This window comes from Centruroides sculpturatus, unplaced genomic scaffold (genome assembly GCF_000671375.1).
Source record: "Centruroides sculpturatus isolate CEXI.00-Female unplaced genomic scaffold, Cexi_2.0 scaffold1, whole genome shotgun sequence".
Classification (NCBI taxonomy): domain Eukaryota; kingdom Metazoa; phylum Arthropoda; class Arachnida; order Scorpiones; family Buthidae; genus Centruroides; species Centruroides sculpturatus.
Window position 1 is genome coordinate 1,624,085 of NW_019384326.1, and position 25,477 is coordinate 1,649,561.

A 25,477-nucleotide genomic window follows, 5' to 3' on the forward strand; every position below is an offset into this window, starting at 1 on the left:
TATATTCTTATGTAAATTTATTTAAAAAAATGTAAAAAAAAATTTAAATTTTTTCATTCTTTAATTTACATTTCTTTCATATAATTGTTTACATCTTTTTAGAATATATTTTTTATAGAAAAAAGAACAAGGGGAAAAAAATACAATTTTCTAAGATTTATATTTTGATTTTAAAATCTTTATTTATTTTATATTTCTTTTTATATCTTCTTAAATTTATAGGTACAGCAGCATATATATTGAATATATAATTTTGTTTTATTTTTTTCAATTTTAAAATTGGTTTACTCTTTGTTGTCAAGTACAAAATATTTCTTTTTATTTCTTTTTCTTCTTCCTTCTTTCTTCTTCATCTTTCATCCTTTCTCTTTTTCCTCTTTTCTTATACCTTCTCCTATTTCTTTCTTCTTCATCCTTCTTTATCCTCCTTCTTCTTCCTCCTTTTTTCATCCTTCTTTTTCCTTCATCTTTCTTCTCTTTTCTCTTCTCTAGTCCCCCCTTTTTTAATATAAAGTAAAGGATTTTCAATGTATATTTATTTAATTAGTTTACATTTTGGAAATTTAATCTATTTAAGTAGATATGAGAGAAACATTATTTTAGATTTTAGTGTTTTTTTTAATACAGAAAAGTGTAACTAAGCCCTTAGTTTCGTAATTTTAATGAACTGTTAGCAAAATGGTGCCCATTTTAGGAGAGAAAATGCTCGTATTATAACATTAATATTACTGATAAAAATGCAGTGTTTACTTTACGTGATTAAGTGTTTACGTGTGCCTATACTTATCACATTTTCCAGTAAATCTATCGTATTAGCTGGAAATTTGAGGAGCACTTTTTCTATATTTCTAACAATTAAGGTGTACCTCAAACTTGAGAAACACCCTTCCATGTTTTAACAATTAAGGGGGACCTCGAATTCGAAGAGCACTTTTTCGTGTTTCCAACATTGAAAGAGCATCTCGAATTAATGGAATCTCTTCTTAATTGTTAGAAACATGGAAAGGTGCTCTTTAATTGTTAGAAACATGGAAAGGTGCTCTTTAATTGTTAGAAACATGGAAAGGTGCTCCTTAATTGTTAGAAACATGGAAAGGTGCTCCTTAATTGTTAGAAACATGGAAAGGTGCTCCTTAATTGCTAAAAATTCAGAAAAGATGCTCTTCAAATTTATATTCCTTATCAGTGGCCGTTATTCAGAGGTTTGACATACGAGAAAAAAAAAAAAGAAAGCTTTCACCTCATTTACTGTTATCTCTAAGTTATACAACTACACATCCTGGAGGTCACGAGGCTAGTATATCTATAACATTGAGGTTACTAGGTCTTCTTATCAAGCGTTAACGTAACATAAAGCAACGTAACATCACAGAATTTCACGTATAAGGGGTTAGCAACAACCTATAATTTACAACTACATCTTAAGAGAACGTTAAAACTCTTCAAGATTATGCGTGTTATATACGGTTTACAACCGTTTTATATATAAAAATACTTAATATTATACGTGTTATACAGTTTTAATATGTAATATAACTTGTATACATCCTTATAAAGGCATTGAAGTGTAATATACTCCATACACTGGCAAGTTATACAGTTACACACTTGAATGTTACGTGCCTTGTATATGTATAACATTAAGGATATTAGGTGTTGTTATGGTGGTTTACTTAACACAGAACCGCGTAACATGTGAGAATTTTACGTTAGTAACTTCGTATAATTTACAGTTACATCTTAAGAGAACATTAAAAAGCTCATAACTCAGCAGGAGTCAGTAAAGAAGGAATAAAGGGTAGCAAACCAATCAAAATATAATTAAAACTTAATTAAAGCGTGTCGAGTATAATTAAAATTTTATTATTATTTATTATTATTATAATTATTAAAGAAATAAATGATGTTCATTATTAATATTCTATTCCTTCATCAACATTTTTCAACTTCTACCTTGTCCAGGGTTGAAGATTTTTGTATATATTATGCCATTAATATCATTTATTTCTAGAGAAATTTTTAATAAATTTTAAATTAATTTTTTAAAATTAAATTATAAAATAGATAAATTATTCATTAAAGATAAATTGTTATAATTTTAAAATGAGAATTTTAATTATTTAAAAAAATATATATATATACATTTTTCATGTTTACTTAATTTATACAGTAAAAGGGAGAGGGGGAAAGAGAGACAGGGGAGAGAGGAAGGGGGGAAAAGAGAATAGAGGAAGGGGTAAAGTGAAAGAGAGAGAGAGGAAGAGAAAAAAGGGAGGAAAGAGGGAGGAAAAGGCAGAGAGAAACAAGAAGGAAAGAAGAGGAAGGGAGAGAATGAGAGAGGAAAAGTAAAAGGGAAAATATAGAGAAAAGGGAAGAAATAGACGAAGAGAGGGAGGAGAAAAAGGAGAGGAGAAAAATGGAAACAGAAACAGGAAACGAAGAAGGAAGGGAGCAGAAAAAGAGAGAAGGGGAGAATGGGANAACACGAGCCCTTTGTTTAGCTAGATGTTCAGGTGTTCTGCACTGTTGAGAACCGAACACGATCCCTTTGTTTAGCTAGATGTTCAGGTGTTCTGCACTGTTGAGAACCGAACACGAGCCCTTTGTTTAGCTAGATGTTCAGGTGTTCTGCACTGTTGAGAACCGAACACGAGCCCTTTGTTTAGCTAGATGTTTAGGCGTTCTGTACTGTTGACAACCAAACACGAGATCCTTAGTGTAAAATTGAGAACTCTTCATGAGAACGAATCCACATTCTATGTTAATGTAATTAGAATACCTAATTTCATTAACATATGTTCTCATAAAAAGTTGTGAACATCTCGACTTTAAAGTTGCATTTTAGAAGAAATTTATCTACAATGTAAGAGTGGATTCGAATCTTTAATTAAACGAGGTAAAGTATGTTATATCAGTGAAAAAAGTGTGTTCAGTTTCTATTTAAGACCGACCCTTTTTTTTGTCCGGTTCTACTTTGGATATGTAAACTTACAGGGTTGATGTCCTGCAGATCTACATATTTTCTGTCAGGGTGTACTTTGAAACTTGAGATCTGTAGATTTGTATATTCAAATTACATCCAGACAAACGCAGTTTTAAAAACTATAAAATCTGTACATGTAGTGAGTAACCTTAGGCCCTACACGTATACATTTTTCTCTCCAAAATAAAAAAAGTGTATGCCTATAAGAAGACAAGGACCCACATTAAAAAGACCTGTTAAGTCATTTAGCCCAGGCCCCAGCCGAAAAAAACAGCCAAAAAAAGGCTTAGAAAGGCCCAAAGTTTAGTCTTATATGTAAAATAAAGAAAATTTAAGTGTGAAGTTTTCTTCTGAGTACTGAAAAATCCATTTCTGTTTCTTTTATTATTCGAGGAGGCCCCACGTCATTCCCACTCAGGCTCTGGATACGGAATTTATTTTTTTAATTTAGTTATTAAAAATTTATTTTCAGAAAATAATGCATTAACTATATGCAGGGTCAGATTTACACAAGCTGAGGCCTTACAAGCGTGAGACCTTTTACAGTTTTACAGTTGAAGGCTTTGTTCTTTTAAAATTTATTATTGTTTAATTGAGGGGGAACGGTTACTAATATCTTACAGCTTAAGGCCCTACATTATGAGGATGCTATTTAAGGCCCGCGTTATTAAATTTATTGCTGTGTTTAGAAAAAGAGCCTTTTCTATTAAAGCTTAAGGTTTTACGCTGTGAAGATACAGTTTAAGGCCTACGTCTATAAACTTATTAGTGGGGAGAGAAGAGACTTACTTATATATTACATTCAAAGCCCTAATCTTTAAATTTATTATTATGTAAAGGAGAAAGGGCCTGCTATATATTACAGCTTAGAATTTTGACTAAGAGTAACAGCCAATTTGATTCGAAATTCTGGTGCATTTTGAAGTATTTAAACCTGAAAACTTTATCTTAAAAAATACAAATTAAACCTCTAATGACGGCCACCCCTCAACGACGGACACATCTAAACGGCGGTCATTTTTTCAGAAAGTTTTTAAAATTAATATAAAATCCACTAAACGACGGCAACCTCCAAATAGCGACCATTTTTTTAATTGTTCACGTCAGTGTCCGTTGTTTACAGGTTTGACTGTATATTAAAAAATGCACCGAAATTCCTGAAAAATTTTTGTGGACTTTTAAAGAATTATTTTTAATTTCTTAAAAAAAAATTTGCATAAAATTGGGCGGAGAAATGAAATTTTAATTTATTTTTCTTAAAAAAAAGGAGGCGCTAAAAATATCTGATTTCCATTGGATGATCCGCCGAACTTCAATTCCAAATTGGGCGGAGCAACTGAAAAATTTCCTCCAATAAGAAAGTAGTATAGAAATTCAAATTTGTTTTTTTTTCATTTGATATTCCATCACATTGGGCGGAGCATATGATACTCTGCCAAAATTTAAATATATACATGTTTTAAGTTTGATTTTGATTTGATAATATATCGAATTGGGCGGAGCAATCGCTTAATTTTGAATATGTAATTAATAGAATTGAACGAAGAAATTCAAATAAATAAATTTAATACACTATGAAATTGGGAGGAGCAATTCCAGAAATTAAATCCCAAAAAGAAAGGAACTGGGAAAAACTGGAAAAGAAAGAAAGGAACTGGGAAGAACTGGAAAATAAAGAAAGGAACTGGGAAGAACTAGAAAAAAGGAAAGGAACTAGGAATAACTAGAAAAAAAGAAAGGAACTGGTAAAGAACTGTAAAAGAAAAAAGGAACTGGAAAGAACTAGAAAAGAGAAAGGAACCGGTAAAGAACTGGAAAAGAACTGGAAAAGAGAAAGGAACCGGTAAAGAACTGGAAAAGAACTGGAAAAGAGAAAGGAACTGGTAATAACTAGAAAAGAAGGGAAGGAACTGGGAAAAAAGACATTCAAAGAAAAAACAGATATGGCACGATTTCGAAACCCAATTAATTAATTAATTACTTTTATTTCGACACTTTCACACATTGGGCTGAGGCGTTAATTAGAGGATTTACTACGGAATTTACGCTTTGGATACGATTATAAATTTAGACGAAAAAGGGAAGGAGGGAGAGAGAAAGAAGGAAGATAAAAGTCAAATTTAATACTTGATTGGATTTAATGACGTATTTAACAAGGGGGGTCAAAAATGAAATTAATAAATGGGGGTGCTAACAAGTTTTCAATGATTCCCCGCGCGCGATATTTATTACAATTAAATAATGTTTGTTCAGAAATGCGAAATTTTAAGACATGAACATTGGTCATGCAACCAGGCGTTCAATTCTCTTCGCCGTATTAAAACGCTGTGGTGAAGTCACGCAAACACTAATCATCTGGAAATTTATATTCGGCTTCACTCGTATTTTTCTAAAATTTTAATCATTTTCTTGAGCAAAATCTCTAGAATTCTAGAGAAATCTAGTCGATAACGATCAACTATAATTAAGTTTCCTTCAGAAAAAAATTACGTCTTTTTAATAATAATAATAATAATAATAATTCCGTATGTTATACGGTAAACCTGTCTAAAACGGACACCTGTAAGCGACGGAACCGAAATAAAACGGAGAAAATTCTTCAGAACTGAGCGATTTTCTATGTTTAAAAAAACCTGTTTAAAACGGAAACCTGCCAAACCAAAAAACTATTCGTGTGATTCCGGTTTATACAGGTTTTACAGTACTCGAATATAGTAAGGAACACTATTAAAAAAGTCTGTAAATGTGTTATAACTTTACGGGTTACACTTGAGGTTAAGAACAGTTATTTGAGGTTAACCTCCAAGTATAACTTACAACTCTCTACGAGAATCAAACTTTAGCCTGCAAGTTTACTCCTGATTATTTAATAATCTGGAGGTTACGTATAATAACTTGCAGGTTGTATTTTTATGAAGATCAAAGGGATTTATTTCTCGTATTATACGTAATCTCATTTGTATAACTGCAGATTTTCTTTTTATTTTTATAATAACCAGACGAATAAAATGTTCAGACAGAATTTACATTTTCCCTAATAACCTCAAGTTTTTTCTGAGGATCAAGCAGATTTATTATACTTCTAAGGGATATATAACTTCATTTAAGTAGTCTCCAAGTTTATCCCTTTTTTAGTATAACCTAGACTTATAGTAAAACTTCCAGATTATTTGCTTATTTAGTTTAATCTAAAAGTTATAGTATAATCCCCTGGTTTTTTCCTGATTATTTTAGTATAAAAAAGAACTTGTAACAGGATCTCCATATTTTCTTGTGTTTAGTATAACCTAGAACTTAGCACAATTCTATTATTTTAGTATACACTGTAGTTTATAGTATAAATTCCAGGTGTTTTTTATGACAATTAGGCAGAATTGACCTTATTTCTCTGAGTATCAAACAGATTTGTTCCACTCCCTATCTCATTAAACAATAACAATTGTTTGGGTGTACGCAAATCTTTTCTATCATCAACACAACGATGACTTTATACATTATTAAAGATTTAGAATTTTGATCAAATCCTAAAATATTTACTTTCCCCCCTCGCCGGTTAGTTAATAATAAGGCAGACTTCATCATTAACTACAAATTGAACGTGATTACAGATTCGGGGGAAGGGTGAAGCTACCTGTAAACAAATTCCGATAAAATTAATTAGTGAAAACTAAGGCACTCTTGTGTACTCTTGTGTATAAGTGAGTGTCCGCGTATCTTCTTCTTTTTTTTTCTTTTCTTCTGTACTTTTAGGAAAACTCCATCAGTGTTAACGTGTCGTGTGTCTCCAAGATGTCCACTCGAGTTAATTACGACCCGGTAATGACATCTCCTTTACGTGTACTAAATTCCTACACCAGTTCTGGTTAATGACCCCAACTACCTCTCCTGATATCGAACTCGATAGTATCCATTTATAAAATATCAATTTATCCTCGAAGGAGATTCATCTGTCTGTTCTAACATCAATAACGGAAACTTGCAACGTGGAGGGGGGTGAGGGGAGCTCGGCAGCCATTGTTTTTACGGTGTTTACCTTGAAAATTTTCGGTTAATCGTTAGAATTTCTGACGTCGTTTCCGTTCTGTTGAACTTATTAGCTATGTAAATAGCGTTATCGGCTAGTGTTGTACACACGTTCCGCCTGTACAACTGTCTGTAGTCGCGAGATAGTAACGCAACGACACTTTGAAATGAATTACTTGATTATGGAAAGACACGAGTGAATATATAAATCATTTATTTAGGACGTAACTTGTTTTGATTTATTGATCTACAACACTACGATGACTTGTAATTCCTGACGTCACAGTTGCAGTTTGAAGAATTTGATTTTCTGCTGACGTTTTCAATCGCATCATTGGGCGGAGCTCTTCCTGTTATAGCGTTTTCGCATGACATCTACAACGCACTAATGTATGGAGGATAATTGAAATCGTATTATGTACTATTGTACAGTAGTAACATATAAATATGTACTGAATACCTACGACTTTATTGCTTTAGTGTACATCTGTACTCGTAATATTAAACTGTAATATTACACTTATCCAGTGGAAACTCTAGTCGAGTCTTTACAGTACAATTTAATGTGGGAGTGCTGTAAATCTTCCACGTGCGTAATGTTACTTCTGTGGTAGTGTGATGTAGTTAGTTAACAATTAACAACAATGCTTTAAATAAAAGTACGTTATAAATGAGTTTATGAATTCATTATGGGTATCTCTCCATGCTTGGATAGGGAAATTCATTATGGGTATCTCTAGATGCTTGGATAGGGAAATTCATTATGGGTGTCTCTTGACGCTTGTTTATGAATATTTCTTGACATTACGGATACAGATATTCATTATAGATATCTTTTGATACTTAGACATGGATATTTATTACGTATATCTCTTGAATAATTAGATAAGGATATTTATTATGAATATATCTTGGATACTTGGATATGCAGCATTTAGACACAATACTTCACTTGAATACCTGCAATTATTTCTCGTAATTCGATCGAATTTTGAAGAATTTGATATTCCTACTTCGTGCAATTTTTATTTTTTTTTTTTGGAGGAGCTTTCGGAGTACAACATTTTCAAGTATTGTACTTTTTATAGAACAGAATAATGCGAATTACACGCATTTCTCTTATTAGAAATAATTTATAAGTTATCGGAAGGATGACTTACAAGGAATTAATGTACTCATATATATATATATAAAATGGTGGATCAAGTACGCAGTCTGAAGATAAAACATTGAAGTAGAAGGGGTGTTATGACAATAGGTAGGTGTTTTTTGACACTAGAGCTTAGTTTTCGCTTATAATTTCGTCTAAATTATGAAAGAAGTTAACGTTAATATAGAAAGTTACATTTAAAAAATTAAATACAGGATAAACAAGTGTAGGAAACTAAACTTTTGCCTAGGGCCAAGCCAGTGGCCGAGTGGACCAGTAAACACTTGTCGTGGGTTCGGTCCTGGCCAACTGGCTGGCCACGTGGAGTTTCCCGGGTTTTCTTCGCTTTAGTAACATTTAAATTGGGGCCGATTTTTCTTGGAGGCCTTTTCCTTAGCAGATTCTTGCGAGTTCCGTTACAGTATACAAACGAAAGGGCCCCGCTCAGTGGCACATTATAACTTCATGGGTGCCAAGCCAAATTTGAATAAGAAGGTCCCTTGTAAAATGTTGACTTAAGATATTTTTTTCCCAGGGGAATTTTTCGATATAAATATTTTCTTATAAAAGATTGGTTTGGAGGTACCAGTTGGTGGTGGCCTCAGGGCGATTGACCTTTTTGCCCGTAAGATAACGCGCCACTGGCCATGCTCTTAGAGAGCCAAATACTTTTAATTGTCTCTAGTGCGCCTATCTAGGCTCAAAATCAAATATTCTCTGAAACGGACTTTATATTACTTAATTTAAATAAGAAAGACCTCCTAATACACGCGTGCCTAGGGCTGAGTTATATAAGGAAGGATTCTCTTAACTAGAGAAAGAATGCAAAGTCTAAGTCTTCTCAATCGATAGGATCCTAGATTTTTGCGATAAGAAGTTTATATTTTATATAAACTTATACAGGATTAGGCCTAAACCCTTTTCTAGGGCCTCGCACAGCTTTAAATCAAAGAAAAGTCATCTTAAATCACAACTTAAGTCGAAGGAAGGAATGCAAAATTTAAGATTCTAGCTAAAATCCTAGATTTTTGCATACAACACGACGTCGAGTATCATATTTGAGCGTTATATTATATAAAATTATATAAGAAAGGGCCCCGTGAGTACACGCACGTCTAGGGCCTCGCATCGCACGACCCCAAAAAGTGAGATCAATAGTTAATTTAGTGATGAAATTTGAGCATTTATCTATAATTTGTAACCTCAAAATATGGAATAAATTAATACCCAAAATTTTAAGGCCCTTTTTTAAATTTAAAATTTAAACTGTTCTTAATAGTTGTTTTACCAGTCAATTTATCCCAAAATATTAGGGAATTTTCGAGGAAAAATGAGGGGGGGAGGAAGATGTCCAAGAGGGTGAATGGTGCAGATAATGGTTACTTGCATCAGGGGACGTTTAGAAATTGTATTTAACAGAGGGCAATATAGGAGATTATCTACTTTGTCAAAGCATTAGGGGGGTTTATTATCAAATGGGGCATGAAGGAAACCATTGCAACCGGAATTGAGAAACTGCAGATATGTGCAGGAATGCGTTTAAAAGAATTGCCACCAAATATTAAATGATTTCACTTTTGTAACGTCGAAATTCATCGAAATTACATTTAAAATATATATATAAAAAAATAGAATCTATCAAAAAATTAAATTTAAATAAATAAAATTAATTACGCTGATGGTGCTTAAAAAAATGGGCAATTTTCTCTATTGTCTATTTTCTAGGAGAATTTTTGCCCACTGCCCATTTTTTTAGGAGCATTTTCCCATTACATTTTTCATTTATTCGCTTGTCCTTTGCTTGTTTTTGCTATGGCATTTGTCTATTTACTTATTGCCCACTTTCTAGTGTCATTCTGAAGGATAACTCTACTAAAATTCGATAGTAAGATGATTAACATTTTCTAGAAGCATAATCCTAACAATAGGTCATTTGCCCATTGCCCATTGCACAATGAGCATATGTTTCAAAGAATTTTATCGAATTATAAACAAAAATTTAATCGAAAAAAAAATGTTAAAGTTTGTCGACTCTTACTAAAATTCCACTACTTGATATTGGGCGGATCCCATAGAAAATCGAAGAATTTTCGGAGAAATTGAGCGGAGCCGACTCCACCCTTTATTCTAAAATGTATTTTAAGATAATTAGATTTTTTTATATACATATAAAAATACAATATTTTACAATAATTTAATAAAAAAAATATAAATAAATAAATAAAACCTCAATTTTCGAGAGTGGAATTAATAAAAAAAAAGCATCGTAAATTTAATAACATTAAAATTGTCGTTATAAATTAAACAGTAAAAAATTAAATAAAAAAATAACCATAAAAATTATTAAAAAATTCAAGAAAAAAAATTAAAATGCATAATTTATATAGCTTAAATATATATTTTTTTTATAAATTCCCATAAAAAGGGACAATTAAAATGATCTAATCTTAATTTAAAAAAAATAAATTAATTTATTAAATTTAAAAAAATTAACTAAATTCACGATCCTTAAAAACCGCTAAAAAAGTTACAAAATTCATTTTCCCAATCATCGATTCTTCTACGTAAACAAACACCGCTGACGTCATTCATCAAACCCCCCCCCATTTACCGAACAGACAAGAGTAAAGGGAAAGAGACGTATAGGTGTACACGTTAATTAAGTCGGTATTCACTTAAATATGTACAAGTACACGTGTACAAAGGAATGAGGTAGTAAAGGTTTACTTCTTAAAACCATCAACACATATTTTCGTTGATGTCTGTAAGGTTTCATGTAGAACCAACTGCCTCTGGGCGATCGACCAATCACACATAGGACCCTTCTCATTCTGTGTAGTAAGGTTGGACAGAGGTTGGGGACGATGAGACATTGGTGTTTATAAAGGAAAATTATCGTTAGGGTCGTACAACGGACGGAATCGTTAACCGTGTTACATATTAACTTACAGGATTAGGTACTAGTCTAATCATTTAGTATAGAAGGATTATGTTATAATAATTAAGTTATAAGTGATCTTATACCCGTCCATAACGAAGGATACGAAGGATGTGAGTCGTGTGGATTGTTTAGTATGGTGGAAAAACACACCTCCCCCCGATCTGCTCCCTGTACAGAAAGGATAATGTAATGTAAATAGACAAATATTGACAAGTTATGCTGTTTTGGAGTAACGTTAACTTCTCGATAAGGCAATAGGATGTGAGGGTTTTAACGTTCAGGCAGCCATGTTCCAGCTATGGAGAAACTCAATTTCTATCCATGGTCTGGTGTATCTGTGCGAGAAGATGGACTTTGTGTCCCAAAATCTATTGACATATTGTAGGTGAGAAGATGATTTTGCTTCGTTCGTTGGCTTGTCTCATCATCGCCACTTTAACTCTGGTGCTTTATTATGTCCAGCAAGTTCGAACAGGTAAGTAAAGAAGTCAATTTTCTCCTCAAACTTTCATGCATATCGTTTTCTTTTTTTAATATCTATGCAATGTTTTTAATGAGAATAAATGATAGAATTTAAATGTATTTAACAAACATTCCGAGTATTTTTTAAAGTATATTTTAAGCCATTTTTTAGATGTTTTTATTCAACTTCAGGAGAGTTTCTTTTTTAAATAAGAAAACACTCGAAATAACGTTTAAATCTACCAAATTTTATGCAAGAAAGTGAAATATTAGTAATTTCGCACGGTAAAATTTCACTTTTTAAGCATTATATTAAGCAGAATTTTATTTTATATACAATTATAAACGTTTAAAAAATATATTTCAACACGCTAAAATAAATTTTTACAACTTTTTCGTGCTGGTAAGCTAAGAAAAATTTACATTATTATATTTCTTTTTTAATTAAATAAATAAATAAATAAATAATAATAATAATAAAAACCTTAAAACTAAATTAATTATTAAAAATAATTAAATATACTTTTAGAAAATTGTATTTTTTTAATTTAAAAAAAAAAGATGTATCGAAGTGGAAAAGGTTTAAAAATTGATTTATTTATTTTTTAACTCATTATAACGCCTAAGGGGTACAAATATAAAAAAAGAAAAGAAAAAACATTCGATTGACCTTCTATAACCTTATTGAACATAATCCTTCTCGAGTATAAAGTGTATCGATAATTTATAAGTTGGATTCATCCTGTAAAGGTGTTTTCTCCGCATCCGAATCGGCCATGCAGGTAAGGAAACATTATAGGGGCATCTCCGCACTGTAACAAGGTCGGGTCTTGTGGTATTACTGCATCTCTTTCCGGTCCTACGTGATCAGAACATCTGATGACGTTTATTCGCTATTTGATGGCACGGTTTGTGTTCTTGGCAACACAGATAGGCATTGAAACACGTTTCTTAAAGACAGTTACAATCTGTGGTATTGCATTTGGCCTATTTATATACAGTAAGGATCTTTCTTTCCCTTCTTTTTTTTTTTGTTTTTATCTTTTTCCTTCTATCCTAGAGTGGAGGGATGAAAATAATATTATTTTTTATAAAATTCTACTCCAGTTATATATATCTTTTCATCATTTATTTAATATTTTATTCACTTATCTGTACCTTATCCACATATTTAAAGATGAAAAAATAGTCTTTCACGCTCCTCTAAGCTGTAAAATAAAGGTAAATATAAGTTTCTCAGCATGTAAATTCAATCTTTTGACTGTTTCTACGGTTTTAAAATGTATGTAAATTTTATATTTAATATAATTTAAGAGATTTGCATACAATGAGTGATTATTTTACTTTATTATCCATTAATAAATCTTAAATTTATGCCTGAGCATTGCTTATTTTGCTGTATATAAGTGTCTAGAATGTATTTTCTTATACAAAATTCTTGTATATATAGAACTGTTTTCTATATTTAATATTTTATGCACTTATTTATGCCTTATCCTCATATTTAATGGTATAAAATAGTCTTTCACGCTCCTCTAACCTGTAAAATAAAGGTAAATATAAGTTTCTCAGCATGTAAATTCAATCTTGTGACTGTTTCTATGGTTTTAAAATGTATGCAAATTTTATATTTAAAATAATTTAAGAGATTGCATACAATGAGTGGATTATTTTTTCACATTTTACATGCTTTTTTACTTAATTATCCATCATTAAACTTTAAATTTACTTGCATACATCCATTATTCTACTGTATATAAGTGTCTAGAATAAATATTTTTATATTTTATTACACAAAAATCTTGTATATATAAAACTATTTTCATTTTTTATCTGAAGGATAACTCTACTAAAATTCGATAGTAAGATGATTAACATTTTCTAGAAGCATAATCCTAACAATAGGTCATTTGCCCATTGCCCATTGCACAATGAGCATATGTTTCAAAGAATTTTATCGAATTATAAACAAAAATTTAATCGAAAAAAAAAATGTTAAAGTTTGTCGACTCTTACTAAAATTCCACTACTTGATATTGGGCGGATCCCATAGAAAATCGAAGAATTTTCGGAGAAATTGAGCGGAGCCGACTCCACCCTTTATTCTAAAATGTATTTTAAGATAATTAGATTTTTTTATATACATATAAAAATACAATATTTTACAATAATTTAATAAAAAAAATATAAATAAATAAATAAAACCTCAATTTTCGAGAGTGGAATTAATAAAAAAAAAGCATCGTAAATTTAATAACATTAAAATTGTCGTTATAAATTAAACAGTAAAAAATTAAATAAAAAAATAACCATAAAAATTATTAAAAAATTCAAGAAAAAAAATTAAAATGCATAATTTATATAGCTTAAATATATATTTTTTTTATAAATTCCCATAAAAAGGGACAATTAAAATGATCTAATCTTAATTTAAAAAAAATAAATTAATTTATTAAATTTAAAAAAATTAACTAAATTCACGATCCTTAAAAACCGCTAAAAAAGTTACAAAATTCATTTTCCCAATCATCGATTCTTCTACGTAAACAAACACCGCTGACGTCATTCATCAAACCCCCCCCCATTACCGAACAGACAAGAGTAAAGGGAAAGAGACGTATAGGTGTACACGTTAATTAAGTCGGTATTCACTTAAATATGTACAAGTACACGTGTACAAAGGAATGAGGTAGTAAAGGTTTACTTCTTAAAACCATCAACACATATTTTCGTTGATGTCTGTAAGGTTTCATGTAGAACCAACTGCCTCTGGGCGATCGACCAATCACACATAGGACCCTTCTCATTCTGTGTAGTAAGGTTGGACAGAGGTTGGGGACGATGAGACATTGGTGTTTATAAAGGAAAATTATCGTTAGGGTCGTACAACGGACGGAATCGTTAACCGTGTTACATATTAACTTACAGGATTAGGTACTAGTCTAATCATTTAGTATAGAAGGATTATGTTATAATAATTAAGTTATAAGTGATCTTATACCCGTCCATAACGAAGGATACGAAGGATGTGAGTCGTGTGGATTGTTTAGTATGGTGGAAAAACACACCTCCCCCCGATCTGCTCCCTGTACAGAAAGGATAATGTAATGTAAATAGACAAATATTGACAAGTTATGCTGTTTTGGAGTAACGTTAACTTCTCGATAAGGCAATAGGATGTGAGGGTTTTAACGTTCAGGCAGCCATGTTCCAGCTATGGAGAAACTCAATTTCTATCCATGGTCTGGTGTATCTGTGCGAGAAGATGGACTTTGTGTCCCAAAATCTATTGACATATTGTAGGTGAGAAGATGATTTTGCTTCGTTCGTTGGCTTGTCTCATCATCGCCACTTTAACTCTGGTGCTTTATTATGTCCAGCAAGTTCGAACAGGTAAGTAAAGAAGTCAATTTTCTCCTCAAACTTTCATGCATATCGTTTTCTTTTTTTAATATCTATGCAATGTTTTTAATGAGAATAAATGATAGAATTTAAATGTATTTAACAAACATTCCGAGTATTTTTTAAAGTATATTTTAAGCCATTTTTTAGATGTTTTTATTCAACTTCAGGAGAGTTTCTTTTTTAAATAAGAAAACACTCGAAATAACGTTTAAATCTACCAAATTTTATGCAAGAAAGTGAAATATTAGTAATTTCGCACGGTAAAATTTCACTTTTTAAGCATTATATTAAGCAGAATTTTATTTTATATACAATTATAAACGTTTAAAAAATATATTTCAACACGCTAAAATAAATTTTTACAACTTTTTCGTGCTGGTAAGCTAAGAAAAATTTACATTATTATATTTCTTTTTTAATTAAATAAATAAATAAATAAATAATAATAATAATAAAAACCTTAAAACTAAATTAATTATTAAAAATAATTAAATATACTTTTAGAAAATTGTATTTTTTTAATTTAAAAAAAAAAGATGTATCGAAGTGGAAAAGGTTTAAAAATTGATTTATTTATTTTTTAACTCATTATNTGTATCAATGTGAAGCAAACTTAATCGTCTGCATATTTCTCACCTCTACCAGTCCTGCTATTTGTGCATAGACACATTCCTTCATGTCTATGTGCATTCCTTCATGCTGTTGCAATTTCACATTTGAGGAGTGTAATAATAATAATAATAATAATAATAATAATATGTAAGTTTTTCTGATGAATTATTAATTTTTAAATTATATTTAAATCAAATTTTTTGAAATAAATATTGTTTTAATTTGTATTTTTATGTAAATATAATAAATAATTTCATTTATTAATTGGTATAATCAGTAGTTTTTGTAGCTGAATTTTTTGTATTTTTCTCCTCCTCTCTCCCCCCTCTCCTGTTTAATTTAGTTTTAAACTCCCAAAAAATTATGAAAAATTAATAACTTAATCAAGTCTGTCAGGCTGTCTGTACGTTAACAGATTAAGTTTTTTAAAAAGGCAACAAAATTATAAAATATTAATGATTTCTGCTGAAGTCTGTCAGTTTGTCTGTCTATTTATAAATTAAATAAAGAAAAAAAAAGAAGACAAAATTATAAAAATAATAGTACTTTTTGATCAAATCTGTTCGTATGTCTGTACGTTATATATATATATATATTATTAAATATTATTACAATTTAATTTGTTTTAATTCTAATTTAATTTTAGTCTTTTGTAAAATAAAACAATTAAAATGTCGAATTCACACAACAATGTATTAATTATAGAAACAATAGTTTTAATTGTTTAGTAACTCACGAAATACACAAGTTAAATGCAGATTTCACACAATAAATGTATTGATTCCGGTTTAAATGATTTAATTGCATAAATTCTATGAAGTGTTCAAGTTTATTGTTCATTATAACACTACTTTACACGTTAACAATTAAGAAAATTTCACTTAAAATCTTCCCAATTAACTTGTAAAAAAATAAAAATAAAAAAAAATTAATGAACATAAAACACAATTATTGTATCATTTTTATATTTTATTTTATTGTCTGTTTGTCTGTATGTCAGTTCCAAGAATTTTATTAAACATTTATTCAATTAGTTAACTAAACCGAGGAACGTGTAGAAAATTTATTGTGTAATAAATTATGTTCATGTTTCTATTTATGTTATGTATTAAATATGTTCATGTGCTTATTTATAATATAATAATTTAGCAAATTAACTACGAATATAACTTTTTATTTTACATAGTTATATAGAAAAGTGTGCCAAAATATGTTTGTGTATAGGTGTTGTAATGTAAAACATGTATAAAGGAATGTACTGTACATAAGTAACAAATGAAACGTATATAAACGAATCTGTATATATATGCCAATGTATAAATGTGTGCATTTACGAAAATTTCTAAAATGTGTATATGTATGTAAATGTGTATATATATATAAACACAATAATAAGTTATATACGTGTTAAGTTTCGATTAAACATGATTATTTTTTTATATTTACATGTACTGTACACATATATTTTTATGTTTGTGTACCTTAACATATTATTATATAGTTAATTTTCATATATTTTAATACATATATTACTATATTTTCGACATTCCTTCGCATAAACTTCACTAGTGCATCATAGAAAGAACATAATTACATACATATACTACTGTATAACATAAGCATAATACATACATGCTTACTTTCCTACATGTATTTGACATATGTGTGTACATGCATGCGTTTGTGTGCATTAGGAAAACATATTTGCACATACATACATGTATACACGACTGTATACTTAGCCAAGTATAGTATACATGCGAATTTAACATAATATAGTGTATATACAGCAAAATAATATACATAAAAATACATTCAAGTAGGGTATAATGATTAATTCAGTATAGGGTATGTAGGTATAGGAACACCTATTATGCTTAGAATAGATATATAATACATTAAAATAATACATATAGTCTATATACATATTAAGTTTGTGTCTCAATTAAACGTAATTAATTTTGCTTAATTGTATTCAAGTTTCTTTTATTTATTTATATGTTTATGAGTTATGTTCAGTTTAATTGAACATAACTCATGAACATAATTATCTGCATAAACTTAAGAATAGAATATGAACTCACGAACATAATTTGAACATAATAACATAATTGAACTCATCCTCATGTTCAAAAATTATGTTCAATATGATCATGAGACTGAATTTTATTAACTTAAAAACATAATTTGAATAACGACTTATAAATATCATCTATGAACATAATTAGAATTTAATTTATGAACATAATATGAATATTCATTACATTCATGAATTAAAATTCATATCCTATACGTTAATTGATATAATAACCCATAAAGTATATAATAATTAATTTTATTATGTTTAATATTACGTTCATATTTGATATGTACAGTACATACGTATAACATAATCCAGTGCGTATTTGAATGTATATATGAATTATGAACATAAAATAAATACGTAAATGAATTTTAAATATTCATAAGTTATGTTCAAGTAATGGTCTTAAGTTAATAAAATGTATTTTCGTGTTCATATTATTATCATAATTCATGTTATAATTATGTTTTTACAAAGTAAAGTTAATAGTCATAAATCCATATTATGTGTTCTAATTCTGTTCATAAATTGTGTATTAATTATGTTCTAATTATGTTCATAAATTGTGTATTAATTATGTTCTAAATTATGTTCATAAATTGTGTATTAATTATGTTCTAAATTATGTTCATAAATTGTGTATAAATTGTGTTCTAATTATGTTCATAAATTGTGTATTAATTATGTTCATAAATTGTGTATTAATTATGTTCTAGATTATGTTCATAAATTGTGTATTAATTATGTTCATAAATTGTGTAGTAATTGTGTTCTAATTATGTTCATAAATTGTGTATTAATTATGTTCTAAATTATGTTCATAAATTGTGTATTAATTATGTTCTAAATTATGTTCATAAATTGTGTATTAATTATGTTCTAATTCTGTTCATAAATCGTGTTTTAATTAGATTCGTCAATTGTGTTCTAATTATGTTCATAAATTACGTTCTAATTATATTCCTAAACAATAATAATAATAGAATTCACAGCAGAGCAATAAATTAATATTATGTTCACAATTTATGTTTTAATTATGTTCGTGAATTAATTTATTTTCCGAATTTTTAACAATAAGAAAAAGTAATCATTAAACATATTTTCTCACGTATTTCAAGTACATTTTTCTAAATTAAATATTTAAAGTACATAAAAGAAAATTAAATATATTAATAATAAATTCGATTTATAAGATTAATATTTATCACATCACTTAACAGCGTTGAACCTAATTAAAAGTTTCCTCTGTTGAACATTTTTAAACGAATTTTCGGATCACCTAATGCAATTTCTTTTGGTTTTTTTTTCTTTTCTTTTTTAATTTTTTCCTTTCTTTAAATTTTAATAATTATAAGAGATGACATTTTAATGAACTTAATTAAATTTCATTCGTTTTTCGCCATATTTAATGATGATAAACATGAATCTTTATTGATCCATCTTCAATTGCTAGAAATGATAAATTACCAATATGGACGATATGACAATAACATTATAACCTTAAATTTTAATCAATAAACGAAAAGATAAATTGCTGATCTCGTCGAGATTTTACGTTTTCAATTTAATTTCTCGTGTTTTAATTACTATTAAAATAGCAAACATTTCTGTAACGTCGATTTAGCATCTTTATACTTAAATTTAACACCATAGGTACCACAGAATATTTAAATTCTGTACTATAAGAGCTAGAGAATCTTTAAATTTAACAACGTAAGAGCTAAAGGGCCTTTAATTAAATTTAACACCATATAAGTCAGAGGATTTTTAAATGAATAATATATGAGCTACAAGAAAGCTAAATTAGCAAAAGAATCTTTCAGTTGAACACCATATGAGCTACAAGACCTCTAAATTAGCATTATAGTAGCTGAGGAACCATTCAGTTGAACATCCTATGAGGTACAAGAACTCTAAATTAGCAAAAGAATCTTTCAGTTGAACACCATAAGAGCTACAAGTACTCTAAATTAGCATTATAGCAGCTGAGGAACCATTCAGTTAAACACCAAATGAGCTACAAGACCTCTAAATTAGCATTATAGCAGCTGAGGAACCATTCAGTTAAACACCAAATGAGCTACAAGACCTCTAAATTATCATTATAGCAACTGAGGAACCATTCAGTTGAACACCCTATGAGGTACAAGAACTCTAAATTAGCATTACAAGAGCTAAAGGATCTATGAATTTAACATTTTAACACCATAAAAACGTAGGATCCTTCAGAAAAACTTCAATATTAACAACACAGGAATAGATGACCTTTAAATTCGATATTGTAGGAGCTAAAAGATCCTTAAATTTAACACCGTAGAAGCCACTAAAACTTCAAATTTAACAGCACAGGAGTTAGAGGATCTCTTAAATTCAAATTTTACACCATTGAAGTAGAATGGATGTAAGAATTGATGGAAACTTTAACAACTGTTAAGAGGTACCACGAATTTAATTGATGGTAGCTACGTGAATTGATGGTAGAGAAAGTGAAAAACAAGTCTAATGGTAAGGTTGATGATAGGTTGAAATGCTAAATTCACCTCTTCCATGAATCACATTTTTTTTGGCTAATGGACAAGGCTTCTCCGCCCAATTCTAATTTAGTTAGGACAGGTTTTGCTGAAAAATAATCTAAATTTTACACATTTTACTGTAATTTTAAACACACAGTTTTAGTTAGAAAGCTTTCAATTCGTACGCCTGTCTGCCCGTCTATCTTCGATTTAATTGGTGGTAATAACTTCTAACCTTTAATGAATGTTCTGTGATGATATTTACTTATTTTAAAACGATTATTACTGAAATTTTTAACAATTTTAGCAGAATTAAATGAAATGTTTATCTTTTTAAATCGTAATTTATAGTAGGAATTACGAATTTTTCTTGTTTCGACAATATTCCTATACTCACATGATTTCAGTAGGGCCTCCATTGATCTATGAGAGATGGTTTATCTTTTTGAAACATCATATAAACGTGAGGCCCCGGTTAAATGGCCTGGTAGCCAATTTCAGGCCATCTTACAAGACTCAACGGAGCTAGGATTCGTGCTGTAATAAGGATTTGAATGCAGTAGGAACTGTAATCATCCTTAAGTCATAGGGCATGGATTTAAAATATTCTTAACATACATAAAATTTTCCAAATTATTTTAATGAATTAAGCAAATATTGATGTAATGATACAGAAAATTAACCAATTCTTAAGAATGCTTATCAATTTACTCAATTATTTTGTTAGTAGACCCCATTTTTACTTAATTATACATTAAATTTCTCCTTGGGATGATGACTTGTATGATCTTATCAATAGTTTTGTTTGATGTATTGCACTCAGCCCATTATAAAGCCTACCATTGTAAATCCAAAGTTACCATTCTAGTTGAATATCGAATTACACAAACAATCAAACAATTTAGCAGGGTCTATAAGTAGTTTATTAAATTCTTAGGTTACAAGAAGAAGAAGAATTCCATCAGATAAATGAAAGCTCTTCGTCTAAAATTTACCGTATAACTTCATATTTATGCTATAATTTTAATATAATTTGCCATCAATTTAATGGAATTTATAATTAATCTGTTTTCCAACAAAATTTCGCCCATAAATTTCATAAAAATTTCTTTAAAATGTCTTTCTTTCTTTAAAGATGACGAATGGTTAAAGAACTCCTCCCAAATCCAATCGCTTTTTACAGCAGTTTTGTGTAATTAATTATAGCGAAATGGTGTAAAAATATGGTACAAAAGTAAAATATAATGGTAAAAAAATTAATTTTTTATATTTAAAATAATTATTATAACAGTAAACATTGTATAAAATTTAAGAATTTTAACATTTTGACCATCTTCCATTGCTAGGATTCATCAATAGTATGAAATAACTTTCGATTTTATATTGTAATTTTAGTGTAATTTAATATAAATGACAAATAAACTCATTTACCATTAGAAATTACAAGAGATTTTTCCATTTTTATAATAAAAAAACTTATTTAAAAGAATACAAGAATTACATACAATGAAGAATGGTCAAAGTACTCCTCCCAAATCCGATCGCTCTTACAGCAGTTTTGTGTAATTAATTATAGCGAAATGATGTAAAATATAGTAAAAAAAATGAATATTTTGTAACGAAATCAAAGTTTTATAAGCGTAAACAATGTATAAAATGCAAGAATCTTACCAATATGAATGCATCTTTCTTTGCTTAATAACAGGAACATATCCTCTTACTACATCTGATGAAGTCTTTTGTTTGGAAGGTGTGGTTGTGTCAGTGTAATTTACTGATGGCCATTTGCTTCTACCAAACGATGTCTTTCTCCATTCTTCCTCATTTTTTCTTTCCTCCTCTTCAGCTAATGAGACGATACAATTAAAATGATAATTAAAACCATCGCTAATTTGTTGTAACTTTTATGTAAATGTTAAGATAAGTAATTATCATTTTCTAATTGCTTCAAATTTTTATATCAAATATATAATTTCGAGAGGGGAGGTTTTTTTTAAAAGGAATTATCGGTGAAAATACAAAAATTACCTGTGAAAAATCTATATACCTTTTTAGAATTTAGTTTTAGAAAGTCCTTATTGATCCTTAGTGTTTATATAATCACTCCAATCTTTACTTATACTTTGGCTTTTATTGTTATTTCCCTTTTAGTAGGATTTACAACTCGTTATAACGTCAAAAATGCTCCCAAAATAATGGTTTAACTACATATATAAGCTTATGTTTGGTTTAATAAGGATACGTCTTTTGTCCTTTCTAACAAAGGAAACTGATAGAAGCAAGAGAAAAACCTTTAAAAACTGCAAAGGATTCGTATATTTGTAAGGTATACGAAGTGTAAATTGTATAGAGTGTAAGCGTATAGGCTAAAGTGTAAGGTGTAAAAAGTATATAAGTGTAGACAAAAGCAAATAATATCATTTAACAGATAGTGGTGTTTATTTGACATAAAATTCGATATAAATTAGGACGTAAAATACTTAAACAGTGGTAAAATGTGGTCGTTAAACTCTACCCTTTCTTAGTAGAAAAAGTTGATGTAATTAAAGGTTTCGTGGTCATAAAAAACCTTCAGGGAATAAGATTAACGTGTTGATGAGTGTAAAATCAAGAAATGAAGTGAATTTGTCTGTGTTTCTTTTAAATATAAAAATAATTGTAAAGTCTTTCATTGCTTGTTCTATATTCTAAACACTATTATGATGATTTACAGTGTTATAAACGAGTCATTTCGGTGTTTAATAATGTTTTATTGTCTCTCTCCCTCCCTCCTACTTAATACTTTTAACCTCGATATAACGCCGATACCCTTGTAAAGAGTCCCTGTTATGAACAAATCGTCTCATTATCTATACGATTTTTCACCGTAAACCTCACTGTTATTAACAAACCCACAAACTAGTATTAAATCCTACTAATATATTATCACAGGTACTTCAATAGAGTCGTTACTTAAAGGTTCTAGCCATGATTATGTGTGTGTATGTGTATATATTCTGTCTTTTCTTTTATTAGAGGTATTGTTATCTCTCTTTTAGTAGGATTTACTACTCGTTATAACGCTAAAATTCGTCTAAACTCTCCAAATGGTTTAAGTACAGAATGATGTAGCATTCGTGTACACTCCACACAGAGCGAAAAGGGATGGAATGTACACGTTTTAGCAAGGAAATGCTATGAGTAGAGCATAATCTATGTTCAAGTACGTGGAGAACATAAAACTTAGACAATTAAAACAAATATTTAACAATATATTTGATGTATATTGTTGCATACAGTATTTAAACGCTTGTACAGTACGTGTACATACAGATAGAGATGATAAAATTAAATTTTATAGAAGCGAAGAGGAAGAATTAAAGATACATCTTCATCTTTCTGTTTTTTTTTTTCTTCCTCAGCTCTCTTGTTTCAAATACACACTTTATAATCTATTTTTTATGCATACGAACGTGTGTTTAAAGACACACAAATGAGGAAGAAGAAGATTTAAGTCTCTATTCTTTCCTCTCTTCTTCTTCTTCTTCTTCCAATTAAATAAGAGAGGAGGAGGAAGAAGAGGAGGAAGCATCATTCTCTTCCTTCTTTTCTCTTGAAATACATACTTTATAACTTATTTTTATGCACATTAAGACGTGTTTAAAGACACATGAAAGAGGTAAAAGATAATTTAATTCTTTATCTTCTCTCTCCTCTTCCTCTTCCTCTCTTGTTTCAAATGTGTACTTCACAACGCACATGTAATGCATCTATCTATTTGTATATACAATATATGTGTGTCTGTATGTCTGTACGTATACACACAATATATTAAAAGTTAAAAAAAATAACATAAATTTACGAATAAAACGTAATTTAAAAGCCATTATTAAGCTTTAATACGTCAATAAAAAGCATGCTTAAAAACAGTAAAAGATATTTTTAAAAATGTACAATTTATCGATCATATAATCGAATATAATTAATTCTGCAGTAGAAACGAGGAGAAGAAAAAAATAATCATAAATAACGTTTTTTTTTTCTTTATTTCTCCTTTTATTTTCCTCGATTTAGCAAAAAAAAAGGAAGAATTTTTATATATATATATAAAAAAAGGCAAAAAAACAAAAGAAATCCTTTGTATAAACATGAAAACTGGCGAAAGAGCGAAAAGAAAAGATGGATGCGTGCATGTACCATATATAAAAAAATAAATAAATAAATGTTGATTGAAAATCAACATAATCAAATATAATATATATTAAAAAAATGACAAATATATGTAACTTAGTTTCTGATATCTATAAATATATAAAGCTAACTATTTGATATACTTATTACATCACAGATAGTTTTGCTTGTATTTATAAAAAAATTATGAATTAAGCAGTAGATAAAGTAATGAATATTAATTAAATTAAATAAAAAATTACATTCATACAGTATTACGGAAGAATTTAATTACATCAATGTAACTGAATTCAAATATGTTCTGCTTTCACAAGATAATACTTTTTCTGTTTTTTAATCTCATCCCATATTTTTATGAATATAGAATAGAATACTTTATTGGTCTAAAAACAAAATGAAGGACCAAAAGGACCACATGGTAAAAACCATTTCCAGTGAAAAAAACCACGTAAGAAACATAAAACATAAATGATATTTTTAAAAATACGTTGAAAATTTAATTTCCTATACAAAATACAATAATTATTCATAAACATAAAATAGATGCATAAAAGTTTGGCATCAATTTCTTATAGATTACAGTACAGCATCGTTTATCCGAAAGAATTTCAGACGGCAAATTTAAATTTTTGCTAGTGCTGTGGCGCTGCAATCTTTGGCTATATCTTGGGCTACTCCAATATTTTTTTTTTTTGTTGATGTGTGTNCATTGGTGAATTCTGTAAAAAAACACAAACGACATCATCAAGAAACTGGCGATAAACAAGATAAACGGGATTTTTTAAAGTAAAAGAAATTGTGTGCTGTTTTGAATTATTCATATGTACATTATCATATAGATCTAATTCAAAAGTAACAATATTAAAGAATAAATTCCGAATATGGTTCTTATCGATCGTCCATTCTGTCACATTGTTTACATAATTACTTATTCTTATATGGAATTTGGCCAAAATAAATGCTAAATTAACAGAAAAGTATGCCAGATGATCACATTATTCCAGTGAATTTTAAGTTTTATTTGTCTGAACTTATCAAATTTTAATTGAAACTTATACTTTCTCTCGCTAGCTTCGAGTAGTTTGAATAGCTTCCAGACAGGAAAAATTCGAGAAATTAATACAAAATTAACTTA

The 25,477-nt window shown here is 29.1% G+C and overlaps 1 protein-coding gene and 1 pseudogene across 1 annotated transcript in view; both read left to right on the forward strand.

Annotated features, from left to right (window-relative positions):
* LOC111627475 overlaps nt 1–4,956 on the forward strand; it is a 6,111-nt pseudogene extending 1,155 nt beyond the window's left edge.
* Nucleotides 4,957–14,238: 9,282 nt separating this feature from the next.
* The window catches only part of LOC111627483, a 146,572-nt gene continuing 135,333 nt past the window's right edge, over nt 14,239–25,477 (forward strand). Inside the window, exon 1 of the mRNA XM_023371062.1 lies at nt 14,239–14,952. Within this exon, the coding sequence (XP_023226830.1) occupies nt 14,871–14,952 (82 nt within the window). The 5' untranslated portion in view covers nt 14,239–14,870. The remainder of the gene's footprint in view (nt 14,953–25,477) is intronic.